Source organism: Zootermopsis nevadensis, unplaced genomic scaffold, assembly GCF_977971745.1.
Source record: "Zootermopsis nevadensis isolate Lab colony 2312 unplaced genomic scaffold, Znev_1.0 Znev_ptg000061l, whole genome shotgun sequence".
Classification (NCBI taxonomy): Eukaryota; Metazoa; Arthropoda; class Insecta; order Blattodea; family Termopsidae; genus Zootermopsis; species Zootermopsis nevadensis.
The window spans coordinates 22372553-22387082 of NW_028259192.1; the positions used below are offsets into that span (position 1 = coordinate 22372553).

At 36.6% G+C, this 14530-nt stretch overlaps 2 protein-coding genes across 2 annotated transcripts; both read right to left on the reverse strand.

Annotated features, from left to right (window-relative positions):
• Positions 1-115: 115 nt before the first annotated feature.
• Positions 116-6593, reverse strand: LOC110830351 (uncharacterized). Its single transcript, XM_022065154.2, has 8 exons — positions 6575-6593; positions 5818-5900; positions 5151-5284; positions 4297-4402; positions 3801-3919; positions 2679-2929; positions 1803-2000; positions 116-1358 (listed from the first exon to the last, which is right to left on the reverse strand). The coding sequence occupies exons 2-8, from the start codon at positions 5886-5888 to the stop codon at positions 1209-1211; spliced, it is 1029 nt and encodes a 342-aa protein (XP_021920846.1). The 5' UTR covers positions 5889-5900; positions 6575-6593; the 3' UTR covers positions 116-1208.
• Positions 6594-7195: 602 nt separating this feature from the next.
• Positions 7196-14162, reverse strand: LOC110830349 (uncharacterized). The gene is made up of 8 exons (XM_022065152.2): positions 13905-14162; positions 13517-13663; positions 11685-12544; positions 10958-11070; positions 10458-10711; positions 9176-9364; positions 8516-8629; positions 7196-7329 (listed from the first exon to the last, which is right to left on the reverse strand). Exons 1-8 carry the CDS (start codon positions 14037-14039, stop codon positions 7309-7311), a joined length of 1833 nt encoding a protein of 610 aa, XP_021920844.1. The 5' UTR covers positions 14040-14162; the 3' UTR covers positions 7196-7308.
• Between the last annotated feature and the right edge of the window lie 368 nt (positions 14163-14530).

Genomic DNA, 14530 nt, shown 5'->3' on the forward strand with positions numbered 1-14530 from the left:
CACTGGTGGAATAATTTAACTAAAAATGTCATGGGCCAGGTACATGGGAAAAAGGACAGGCATTTGAAGTGAAAGTAAAAATACTAAATGGCAAGAAAAATAAGAAAAAATCTGCGACATTTTGTACGGTGTCTCTCTTATTACTGAAGAAGTTACATATTTTTTGACAAATTCTGTTCCTAAGTTATTTCTGTAAACAAAATAAAACTCATGCAACATAAAATACAACTCTTATCCTGTTGCAAATTCCAACAGAAGGCTGATAAGAGGAATGGTAATACATTTGACAACAAACTAAAATCTACAGGTATAATTCCTCAATGATTTTTTATATTACATATCATATATGTAAACAAAACTAATATTAAACCTTATAGTGCCAAGATCAACTAGACCAAGGACAAAAAGAATTCACAAAATAACAACAATGATCAGACTCTTATTCTGTTATAAACCTGCACTCTGGCAGTGTGCTACTGATGGCGGTAAATATAAACATATTATTTATAAACAATGGCAATGCCAGTCACAACAAAAAATACAAACAAATTGTGTATGTTGGATTTTTGGAGACACACTGAAGTGTTAAATTAGCCCACAATCTATGATGAGGTCTTATTATAATATCACATTGCTGCTAACACCACTACTCTTACAAAAAAAAACCCATAGATTTACTGAAAAATAAAAATATGGAACCAAATTATTAAATTATTTTTTTCATTCCATGTTGTGGTGCTCATAAGTGGCAGTAATAAACACAAATAATTACTAATACATGCACATACCTGTATATTCATATAATATGGGATTCAAATGCCTGTATAACAAACAATAAGCAATGCCTTGACCCATATAATTATAACTCAAAATCATAATATCCCTGCGGCAACCTTCGTATCAAAGTTTTGCCTCTGGTGAAAAAAAGGAGACAGTGTCATTACCTTTCACATACGTCGACTACAACGTGCATCTTTCTTTAAGCAGTGAACTACTTACACTTGGGAATGTATTTTTAACACTGAACATCAATATAATCATAAGTGAAGACCCACTGGGTAGCAAGTTAACCTCAAACCAGGCTCATTATTAATGTACAATGTTTAATAAAACCAAAACATACCTTTTTCTTTATGCCCTTTGTTAGCATAGGTCTGAACAACTGAAAAAAGGACTCTGAATTGCTTCCTGACTTTGACGGCCAATGTTCAAACACTGAGAACCTCATCCCATACTGATAATTGCTTTGATTGCTTGAATGTCTTAAATAATTTCTTCACAGATGTCTCCGACAATTTGCGCACAGTACGCCAGTGCTTCAAGCGCTCCTTCTTGGTATAGTACAGCCAGTCACAGCCCTGTTTCCATTAAGTAACTCAGCTTTAGTTTGGGAACTGGGATAGTGGGCTTTGATATCAACAGCCTCATACCTTAAGAGAGTTCATTAACAGCTATTTGAAACATCCAGAGAGAAGTAGGAGAAAAAGATTAAAATTAAAGTCAATTTTAAGTAGAGACTGAGAATATGAACTGGACTGAATGATTTTTGGATTTTATCCAATTGCTTACTTAGTTATTAGCAGTGTTTGATCTTTATGTTCTATAGTTAATTCATTGGTTGAATGCCGGTTACTTATTTATAATTCAAAGACCAATGCCTTGGCTGAATGCTAAGATTATTTATCATGAAGACTCCATTTACATATGTGAACATACATAATATTTATAAAATTAATTTAACACCATGAGAGAGCTTAAAATTTAAAATTTCATGGGAGACTGAACGAAAATGCTTGACATACCGGGCATAGGAACTGTGGCTGTTCGTTCTCATGGGAATTCCAGTGTTCTGCCAAATAACTGCACTCCACAAAGGTCTCATTACATCTACAACAATTTAACATCTGACTGCTGTTGTGACGCTCCACATGCTCCCAGTAAATTCTATCCGAGTAGAACACCAAAAGGCAGAAACCACACTTATACTTCTGCTTAAAATTCTGTAACAGAATAACAAGAAGTTTAAGGCAGATGTAGTCACACCTCCTTTCCTTTAAATTATTTAATCTTTGTAGAGGAAGTACCTTAATTTATATATTAAACATTACCCTTTTACACCTTGACAAAGAAGCAGAAGAATAAAACAAAGAAAAATGAACAAAAAGATATTACGATAAAAGAGGAGAAAAATAAGAGGAATATAATTAAATAAGCAGAGAAACAGAAAGAATATAGAGAAGGATGAGCAGGATATGAAAGAACAACTTGAAAAGATAATTATCACCATTTTAGAGGCACCTGCTGTCTCCTTCAGGATTGACTTATTTACTTTGACCCTAAAGATAGAGGTAGCTGGTTCCTCTGAAATGTTAGGAATTTCTACCACACTGACATGGTAGGATACAGCGCTGAGAAAGACTGCAATGACTGCATTACAGCCTTTACTCTCTTAACGCATCTTACTGTGCCACTTCAGTGACACCGATATGGCACCTAAAAATTCAAACAGATGATAAAAGTAAATTATAAGCCATTCCATTCTGGAAAATAAGCTAATAAAAAGAACTTACAGCTGAACATGCAAACCATAAGTTAAAATTTCTGTTGCACACCTGTGAGCCCACTAGCATAGATAGGGCCATTACATAAATGTTAATAAACTGGAAGATATTGCGAACCTGTTGGTGTGATTTCTTGTGCTTTCTGCAACTCCAGTAGTAGCTGAACTGTTTATTGCACACATCACATACATGTGACTCAACTTCATGAAACAACTTGTGACTCTTTAACAGGCTGGGGTCAGAGAACCTCTTACCACATACATCACATACCATCCTCTTAGTGGTATGCACCAATAGATAGTGAAGCTTGAGTGAGTTCTTGGAGTGGAAACTGCTGTCACACACCTGGCACTCGTATGGTTCCACCTCTACAGCATAAGAAACAGACCTTATTAACAAGCAAGGGGGTACGAAGCCTGATGTATTCACAAGGTCCATATTAAATGTAGGTCCCGCGCCGTAGCCGCGCGGTCTGAGGCATCATGCTTCGGACCTGTGATACGGAATATGCGGCGGTTCGAGTCTCGGGGAAAGAAATTTCTCATGAGATTTTCGACCGGTGCCAACCCAGCATCGTGAGGAAATTGGGGAGCTACAATGGGTAGCGTAATCCAGTCATGAAAACTAGCAATGGCTGGGGGTTCGTCGTGCTGACCACACGCCACGATATATCTGGTTGGATGATCATTCACCTCTGCTTAGGCATGTGAACGTGAGGCCAGCAGCCAGCTAGTCGGCTTAGGCTCTCAGAGGGCTGTTACGCCACGGATTATTTTATTCAATGTAGAATCTTCATTTATCACATCCTTATAAATGAGATTTTGACAACCAAGTTACAGTAGTAAAACTATTATAAATGATACAGAGGATGTGCTGGATGAAACATAGAACATGAACAACACACTCAAGAAAGTTTATGGAAAGTGATCAGTCAGAAAACTGAAATATAGCTAGCAGGAAAATATTAATATTTGAGATGTCAGGTTCTCATGGTGGTTAGTATGAAGATGACTGTCTTCTGAAAAGTTGTGTCATGTAGTCTGGTAGACGTTCACTCATATTTCAGAGGTGCTTGCTGCCTCCATTAATAGAGCAATATTGTCCTTGGCTCCCTAGTCAGAAAATTGCCTGCATGATGGTGGTTAGCCTTCCAGTAAGCTTAAACATAAAAATTCTAATCTTTACTAAACAAAAACAGTGTGTTAATTATTTAGTTGGTTAAAATGTCCCTGGTCTCACCTGGATGGAATATGAACACATGATCCATAACTTCTTGTTTCCCGAAGAAAATAGTGTCACACATGAGACACTTGAATCCCGGCTCATCAGTGGGTCCCTCGCCCGATCTTTCAACATATCTATTGAAAATGTTATATTATGGGCATGTCCATTAAGTACAAAAATATCACAACAGCTGCAAATTTATATTGAAATGAGCTTTCAACAGTTTCTAAATCTCTCAGGAAACCACAAGAATAAAGAAACTGCCATCTTTTTGCATCAGTTTGAAATAATGGTGGATCACCAAGTGAGAGGCAAATTCAAGTAATATTTCTGTTATTTTTATGTAGTAACAAACCTAAATTTCTGAAACCTGTTTAAATCTAATTACTGTCACAAACATAAAAGTTATTTATATTCATTAAATCTTCTCTGATGATATTCTTAAGACCCTTCTTCATGCCGCTTATCAGCAGAACAAGAGAAGAAGGGTTCTTTATTCATTCAAACACACCCATGAAGTTGTAATTTCCTCAATGCAATGTTGTGAATCTTCTCTGAAGTTGACTGCGATGAATCCACATTTGGCAGGATTGCATCTTGCCTCCCATCTCCTTTCCCTATGACAAAAGTTTACCAACTTTCAGCTCTGGTGATAACATACCAAAGGCATCATGCCAGATACGTATATCAACATATTTGCACCACTGGAGAAATTTAATCAAACAACATGAAAGAGTGGGGCACGCGAGCGCTAATAATGCCTATTTTTCATACCAAGTAAATGGAAGAATTTTGTCCCCTGTAAATCGGCTAATTTGTTGATACACCCATTTGGCATCATGCCATCAATATCTGACTTACATTTAGCAAGTGCTCAGTTCAAGTCTCAGCTGGTTCACCGGCTATCCCGACTGACTTTGTGGTCCTCCTCACTCTTTCTGGGTGAAGGTACGGCTTAGCTTCATGCTGTCTGTTTTAATTCTGGTGGAAAAGCCCCAGATACCTACTGTATATGAGGCAGGTGGGCCACAGAGCCAGCCTGGATGTGGTAATGAAGAGAAAATTTTCTTGCTCCTTCCAGGATCAAAACCCTGGTCATCCAATCTACAACATAGTTACTATCCTGTCTGAGCTACCCAGTTCTTAAAATTGAATAAAATACATATTTATATAATTTTGGTTTTAAAAGATACTGTAAAGCAGTTTTTTCAAAGACCAAGAAGATAAATGATTAATATTAGACTGGACCTTAACAGAGTAAATTGCAAGAATGTGAACTGGGTCATGAGGAGTAACAGTGAGCCTCAAGTTCCTATTTCTATATAATTACTTTGTCCTTACACGAGATAAGCAATCGGTATTTACCTGGCCCGACACTATCTGACAGCGAAAAGGAAGGTGCTAATGATGTGGCATATTCACTGTCATACACAGAAGGGTCGACTGATGGAGATGACAGATGTGTCGGTGATACCGATGAGTCTACTGTCCTGTCAGTCCTGCTCAAAAAACAAATAACATATATGTAACAACTGGAGGGTCAATGTTTTATCTATAATATACCACAGACTCATTAATTATGTTAAACAGGTTTCCTAGCGCAGATGATAAAAAATGGGCATTTGTATTATGACGTGTTCCACATTTTTGGCTTGTATTATGAAGGAACTGTAGATTCGAAATAAATTATATTGTGATCCATATTATGAGAAGAAAAACTGGCTGTAAGCAATGCCAGTTAAACTGTCGCCAATCAGTCCTAATGCTTCCAACAGCTATACTACTTACATACAGTAAACCTCAATGCATATTCTTACTCCCTGCACACTTGTATCCCACTTTACTTGATGTTGAAAACATTAAACTTCATTTGTAACATAACACAATATCAATATGAAAACCAAACGTGTAATGACTGAGACTACTCTACCTAGTATTAATAATCAAGTACCTTCTATAAAACAACACCAATATTTTGCATATGTGCATGCCCTTTAGATCACACACCCAACAAATTAATCACGTGCCATACCTGCCACCTTTGTATGGGCTGTGGAATAACATGCAATCAAAGTGTTCTCCAGCCTCATTAACAGTCTCCATGTTTCTTGCAGACTAGGAACAAGGAGTAAGATGATTTCTCAAACAATTGGCCTCAAAAAATGATCTCATCTTCCAGAAACTTAACACGCACAAAACATTTTCAAATAACAGTCCCATTTCAAACACACTTTTCAGTGTTTTGATGTGGCCTACAATAATATTAATAAGTAATGATTCAAAGATATTGGGGGGGGGGGGGGTTTAATTCCCTACTGCCAAATTCAGAATACCAAGACATAAACAGGCTACACTTGTTAATAAAACAGGTTATTTTATCATTTTCATCATCACTGAATCACACATTACAGATGCAACCTCACATAGGGATTAGTTTGTTTCATGCCTAAAAAGTTACATTAAAACACAAAATGCATATGTGCATATTTTTGGACATATTTAGCAAAAAGATTCTCACTTGAGGGCACAATCTGCATAGGAAACTGTCTAGATTGATTTAGTGTAAGTCTGTTTCATTCTGATTCTTTCTAGTATATTTTTATTAGTGTTTGTCTATAACAGGTTATTTGCTGTTGGCAACACTCTAATAAAAGAAATTAATTTAATTTTAAACCCACCTACATCCTATTAAAATGAAATAATGTTTAAAACAAAACTGAAGTAGCAATACTTAACCTAGACCGGTACCTAAATTACATAACCATACATGAGCAAGCACAACTACACACACTATCTGTACTGTCTGTTATCTGATGTCAGGTGAAGTTAACAACCTTGAAAGGATCATAGCTACAGACCATGGGGTGGTGGGGGGTGGGGGGAGAAGCATGTTACAAAACACTGGGACCATGAGTCAAACAGGACCAGGGAAACTTTTAATGCAAACAGATAAATGCAAAGTGCAGGCAATAAAAATAACATTTATGGTCTGTTTACATTCTTCTAGTGTTGATTTCAACTACGTTAAACACAGTCAGACTGTGTACCAGCAGAAACTACACATAGATATAAAAATTCTAAATTGCATAATCATTACTTTACAGTTTGTGCTAACCTCTATGAAGTCAAGTTGGCATCACAAATTCTTACCAGAACTTCTTCTTAGTGTAGTTGCCCACAAACATATCCAATTTTATTTTCTTCATGCTTCTGTAAAAGAAAAGGATTTGGAAGGAAACAATCAAGGATTATATTCATGGTACTGTTGCAGTATCTGACTTACCATGAGAAATATCAGGGTAGTCAGCATATAAGCCAAACTTTGAAGACATGACCCCCTGAATATAATGCAGGAGTGCCACTCAACCACAATGTATGGTGACCCACGCAAATCACGAAGTTTCTCATCATGTAACTTCATTCCCAAATTATTTATTCTCCCTTAGGTCCATGTTGAATTTAACAAGTAGATTCATAAATGGAATTATGTTGCCCACATCATCAGTTTTATTAATATCACATTTCAGAACACAGCAGCTGAACACTGTAAAATATAAATACATTAAAATGTTACCACTGATCCTTGTTCTACATTCCAGAACACTACAAAATTTATTTCCACGAAGGGGTAGTGTTGAAGATTTACATACCTCAAGTTTATTGATTATTTATAAACATTTCAGGAAATAAATCAAAATACTTCTTCTTTTTCACTTCCATGTTAGGAGAGCCATTATCAGCATTACATAAAAAATGAATTCAGTACCTGCTATGCTCAACACACAGGGCAAAGTACTCTTATTCTAGTGGCACCTTAACCTCAATAAGAATATTCAAGTAATCCATATGAGCATCACAACTCATAATCTCTATGTAGTTTGGTATATGCACCATTCATATTCATTCTGCAACTATCTGCATCTCAAAATTCAAATTTCCCATGTGCCAACTACCAACAAATGTGTTACAGTGAGATAAATTAAAATACATCAGTTTTAGTTGCAAAGAGGAATGTTTTTGGGAGGAAGTATTGTTACCTGTTTACAAAAACTTTAAACTAGTAATTTTAAATGTAGCCAAAATATATCTTTGTAACATACATATCACAGTAAATAGGATATTTTTTTATTTAACAGCCAGTTATGTGACAAACCACACAGAGGCACAAAGTTAATACAAAGACAGATGATATAAAGTCACGACTACCTACCTTCACTATACCTCTTTGTCCACATAAAACAATTTTATCAGATCCTGACATAAGCTGTTGAATTAATTTTGTACACTGAAGTTGTGAAACAAATGAGGTGCCAACACGCAATATGAGCATACTTTCCCAACCTCATTCAAAATACGTCTATAAATGTTACATAGTCTAATATGAACATACTGCAATATATCCTGTAGAGGTCCAAGATTTCGCTGTAAGGAGATTTAATTACATAAAGTTTGTAATGCACCACATATTATGGGCAGTTCAGACTGTGATAAAAAATACAGTGACCCCTATACACTGTTGGATCAAAATCTAGTTAAATAACAAATTATGTTCAGAAACATAACACCCATCTATTAAAGAATTCTGCCGCAACACAAAACTCAATATAAAATTCCAACTGAGGCAAGGTCACTGAATGACATAAACTCATAGGTCTATACATATACAGTGTCACAACCTCAAAGAACAATCGCAGGCTGCCAGAAATCACAACTATCTACTAACAGTTTACCAATTCTGGTTTTGGTTCCTTCATGAATGTGATGACTGACTTCATGACATCCCTGTGGATGGTTGAGAGATGCTTCACAAGATGTGCCTTTGTCCTGAAGGAAGAGCCACACACCTAGCAAGACAAAACATAACAACAAAAAAACAGAATAGCTGGAAACATTCTTCAAGTCTTCAGAATTCTCCATTTTTTACATGCAACATGACTGCTCACCAAGCAACATTCATCACAACAGATCTGAAAGTATACAAGTAGTTTCGTATTTGCATCTGTCATTAATCAGGAAACAGTTTTCATTAATATCTGCTTAATCATGCATATATGTCATAACAGATAAAAACTGTTTAGTATAATAAATAAATTGACATCTGTGGTTAAAAACTGAAATGTCTGCTGTTTTTACAAAATATTTGAAAAAACGGCGCATTACAACCTGAGAATGACGTATCAGTACTCCTATGCACTGCGGTATTGCATGTACCAGCTTGAGTACACACAGAAGGAAAAAAATAAAGAAAGGGAAGAAAGACAGAAATATAGAAAAAAATAGAAGGAGAATAAAGAAGAAAAACAACTGGTTCACATGGACAGGTCTTAAATGAAATGCATAGAAATAGAGACAAAACACATGTTCCCCAATATAACACCCATAAAATATACCTGACAAGGGAATGGGCGCTCGTCAGTGTGTGTCTTGATGTGTGCCTGTAGATTAGTTCGCTGTACAAAGGTCTTTTCACACAGTGTGCACTTGTATGGCCGCTCCCCCGTGTGAATACGCACGTGATTCCTCCACGTCCCACGATCCGCAAAGCACGTCTTACAGTGGTCACACATGTATGGTTTCTCCTGTACACAAGACAACGTTCTTTTATCTCCTAACCTGCCCCGGGGGCATACAAGCCAATAATTCAAAACACTTCCTGCACCAACACTTTCATAGGGGAATGAAGCACAACCAGGAAGGGGATTCATTTATAGGTCTGAAGTTCTTCTCTGCTTGAAATTAAGACATTTCACATGACATATTAAATGCATTTGCTGCCAGGTTTCAGAAGTAACAATTTTTGGACTCAATTATTTTTATAACTATTTATGATATGCAGTAGGACAATGGCATCTCTTAAAGTTTCTTGTCACTGAGGGAGTTTCCAATTTTTGAAATTCATCAACAGCTGTCTGCAGTAGTCATGCAGAATACTCCTGTTACATTCCAGGCTGCATTTCTGGGACATCTGAAGTCCATTCCTCATGATGCCAGAACTCATTCATCATGTAGTACCATTACTGTGCCATGTCCAGATCTGTATCCTGTGATACAGTGGTCCCCAACGCGGTGCCCGTGGGTGCCATGGCGCCCACCAAGCCTTTTTTGGGTGCCCGCGTTGCTACGGAAAGAGGTTATACTGAATAATGAAGGCCGTTCAACCATGAACATTATAAAATCAAAGCGCAGATCTCGACTTACTGACGCCCATCTTGACGATTGTTTGCGAGCAGCAACATCATCCTACACTCCCAAACTTGAAAAACTGGCCGATGAAATGCAGTGCCAAACATCACACGAACTTCCCACTTGAGTAATAATAATTATACTTATAAAACTACATATTTTTGATCGCGTGGTTTCTCGTATCATTAAACGTAGTGTTGTTTTGTGTATTTTTTGGTGTCCATATCTTATTTGTCCAGAGAAAGGAAAATTTGGCTTTGTTAATTGGTTGGTGAGAGCCACGATCTCATAAACTTTTAAATGTGCCCATAGGCACAAAAACGTTGGGGACCACTGCTGTAATAGGTTCTTGAGAAAATGTGCTCTGAAATATCAATTGAGATGTGCTGTCTAGTATCAAAGAAACTACACAGCACATCTCAAAAGACAGTCATCTCCTAGTTTCTCTATTAACACAGAAAAGCATTAACTGGCTCACAATGTACACACCTTGGTGTGGATACGAAGATGTCTCTTAAGAGCTGGATTTTGTGCAAACTTGCGACCACAGAAAATGCAAACAAATGGCTTGACACCCGTGTGCGTTCGAAAATGGGAGGCTAGGGCACCGCGCTCTGTGAAGAGAGCACCACATTCCTCACACTTGAAATTCTTCTCACCCGTATGAAGTCGCATGTGTACCTTCAGCATGTAGTTATTGCGGAAATTACGTCCACAAACTGTGCATGCGTAGGGCTTCTCACCTGCAACAAAATGGTTACGGAAACTAATTACCATGCAAAGTAGCAAATCTATCTGATATTTGGCCAACCAACTTTTCCCCTTATTTATCAATCACTATTTTAGTTTAGTTAAGATTAATTTCAAGTGCCACTTTACTGAAACTTGTAACAAATTTGTATGGTGTGTATCGGGACAGCTTTATTTTTTTATTTACTTACTTTTACTGAGGAACTAGTTGTGTTCTTTTTCTCATGAGTTTATCATACCTGTATGTATCTTCATATGTTCCTTGATGTAGCTCTTCTGAGCAAAACTTTTATTGCACTCGACACAGGCAAAGCGAGTTGAACCTGAACTGTTTACAGTAACCATCACATACCTGCGCAAGAAACAGTTAAGTGAAGGCATAATAAATGCTTAAATATAAGAACACCAAAATACTAATTAAAAACTGTTTCGAAATCTGATGGAAAGGAACATCCTGAGACAGTCAAAGATAATAAAATTTGCTTTGAAAAAAAGTCATAAGAATGTTAAACAGACTGAAATGCAACAGAATACTGCTAAATGGTCAGATTTATACGATGACCATAACAGCAAAATTTTAAAAAAGTACACACTAGTGTCTATCAACACATTAACACTTTCTGTCCAGTGACTGGGTACGTACGCTTACAGGAAAAAAAACGTAAGTTACTTCTAAGCCCAAGATTAGAATCTAATAATGCCATCTTTGAACATCTAATGGGTGGTGCAGATTCTTTTTTTAAAAGCGCTGAAAATGAACAGCTCAACAAATAAGAATGAAACTCTGTAGAAAATAAATATTTTTGTAAACAAACTTTGTTGTGTTTCACACAACTTACACGAATTTAATTCAAATATACTTAGCTATTCATTTTTACCACTGTTTCCAAAAAAATGTCATGACACGAATTACATGCAACAGAAACAAGCTTCTGCCAGAACACATTTGTAGCACATCCTACTTACTTCAATGAATCCTGCAACTCCAGTTTATCTGTATTCTGAGACGCATCTTCAGCAATGCACACTCTGGCATTCCTATCAACTTCCAAATGCTTAAACTCAACACAATTGCTCGGTATCAGTTCTCCCACCACAACTGTCTCCTCCAGTCCCTTCCCAGAGTTTTCCTTTGTAAGTTCCATTGTTTCTGAACCATTGGATGTTTCCTCAAAATCAAAACCTGAGAAACCATCAGTCTCATCATCATCATCATCATCATCATCATCAGACTTAATGACATATTCCTCTGACAGCTGTTTGTCCACAATTATCGTTTGATTTTCTTGCATCCCTCCACCTCTCCTGCTATTGCCCTTAGCATCTACCTGTTTCAGACCCATACCCTCATATTTCGTGACTGAGATGGTACCAACGCCAGACATATTGAGCAGAATTCGTGACACTTCATTATTATTATCACTTTCGGGCAACTGATCTTTGAGGTCGCTGTTCGGATCATCATCAGATATCCTTAAAATATTCCTACCAGTCTTTATGGCTACTACATCAACCTTCCCACTTAAATTTTGGGACTGCTTTATTTGGTCAGGAGTGTCAGATGTGGTAACTTCATCACCCTTCGTGGTCTGTAACTGGATATCCTTGCTCCGTTGGCTGTTAACTGCTGTTTCCACCATTTTGGCAAGTTTAAGACTAGACAGAGAGCTTGTTGAGGGCTGTGCTACTGATTCCACTGATACGCTAGGGGTGAGTCGAGTGTTCTTATCTGAAGTCAATTTCAGTTCTTGATCTGTACTTGGAGCAATGTTTACTTCTGTTTCATCCTCTGACTTTAATTCATCCCCTGAACCTGATGTATTGTGCTGAATAGGAACACAACAAAAGAAATTTCAGGTTGAACATTTTTATATTAAAACTAGCATAATTTTTGAAAAGAATATACTGTCATGCTTCTCCAAAAATGCACATCCAGTGATAAAGATACACTGAATCTGTAAGGTAAATAGCTAGGGTAAATTCTGTATAACAATAATATATACTGTAAGCAAATCCATCTTGGATCAATACTTAATATGATAAAATAATATCTTTTGGGACTATTATTTAATTTTTTCAGTCATTAGTATAATAGACTATAACAAATTACCTCTCCTTATTTACACAGGAAGCTATGTCATTACACGAATTGTAAAATACTGTCAAATGTACTGCTTTTCAATATTGACGCTGATGATAAACTAGGTTTCAGCACAGTGCAGAATGGTCAGTAGATGCCAATGTTTCAGACACACATACCATGTCCATCTTCAGGGCTGGGAAGTAGAGGGACTCATATGTGGTTGGAGGAAGGGGCAGTTGAGGGAGTGGGACAAGGAATGACAGGGAGATGGAGCTGAGCTAATACAAACTGTCCACTTCCCAGATGTATCGCTTCAGCTCTAAAGGTGATGGTATAATTCTCTGAAATATTATCTACATGGCACCAACACCCAAAAAAAGAATCATCACCCTGCTGTGAAAACATCTTCTTAACATTGTGCTTACTCACCCGATTAAAACAAAAATTAACAAAAAACATTTAAGAAATCAGAACCAGCAACATCTACTTATATACACGCAGTTTTAAGGGCCGGGATAGATATCCGTCATGATAAAAATCAAACAGAAAATTATGTTTTGGTCCTAAAAATTCAGAAAACATGGGTTCAATAGTGTATGCAAAAGTTACAATTAACTGATACCCACATACCTTGCAACAATCGATTCTTCATGAAAAAGGAAAATATTATTGATGCAGTAAATTTTATACCAACATCAACCTTGCATATACTTACTTTATCTGAAATTCCTCCATAAAATAAGTGCCAATTTCTCAAAGTGTGTTCTGACTCCATGCATGATAGTTTGAAACTGTGGAATGTTTCAATTCGATACAAACATTGATAACATACTTGATTTGGTAACTCATCTTCTGAACATATCTAGAAGAGAAATCAGGTTATTACTGATTTAAATTTCAATATTTTGATCAGAATTCTTAAACGTAACAGGTCACCACTGAACTCTTAAAAGATTTATAGTAAAGTGCACGTCAGTAACCATAACCACGAAAAACCCCACATTTTCAAACAGTAGTTCAGTGCTAAAATAATCTTCTTTTTAAGCAATCCAAATATTACGGCTGTATACGTGCTGACAGAACACTAATATCAGTCAACTTACATTTATAGAAAGATACATCTTTATTTTGCACTTCAAATCCAACATTACTCCTTCTGGGCCAAATAAATTAAGCCCCAGTTGATGTTCAGAAGCACAAAGACGACATCTTTTAAGATATAAATCAAACTCATCCATCGCACGTAGTCGAAGACAATTGAAAACAACCTCCAAATTACACTTGTAACAGCCAAAATACAAAAATTTGTGCAAAATTACACATGAACAGCTTTCTTCTGAAAATGGGCGAAGGAACTTTTCTAGTGCTGACATCTATCACTAGTTGAACGTAATGTTCAATTTTAAAGATAAAATATTATACGCAGATTTCGCGTAATGCGGAAGATAAAATCTACAATACAATACATTTACCGAAAATAACCCTAGTACACATTTTTCATGACCTTATAGGATAGCAGTTAGAACGAAAAAGATACATCCATAAATTACACCAATATGCAATGATGATGAGCTAATAGTCCCCGAGATGATTTTTGCTTGGCATTCTTACTAGGAGGAAAAAAGTTATAACTAGTTAAGGGCCACTTCAAACCAATTTTAAATACTAATAAGGGCTTACTTTCACAGCTGCCAAAAAGCACATTCTTTTGAGAATAATAACCAATAAT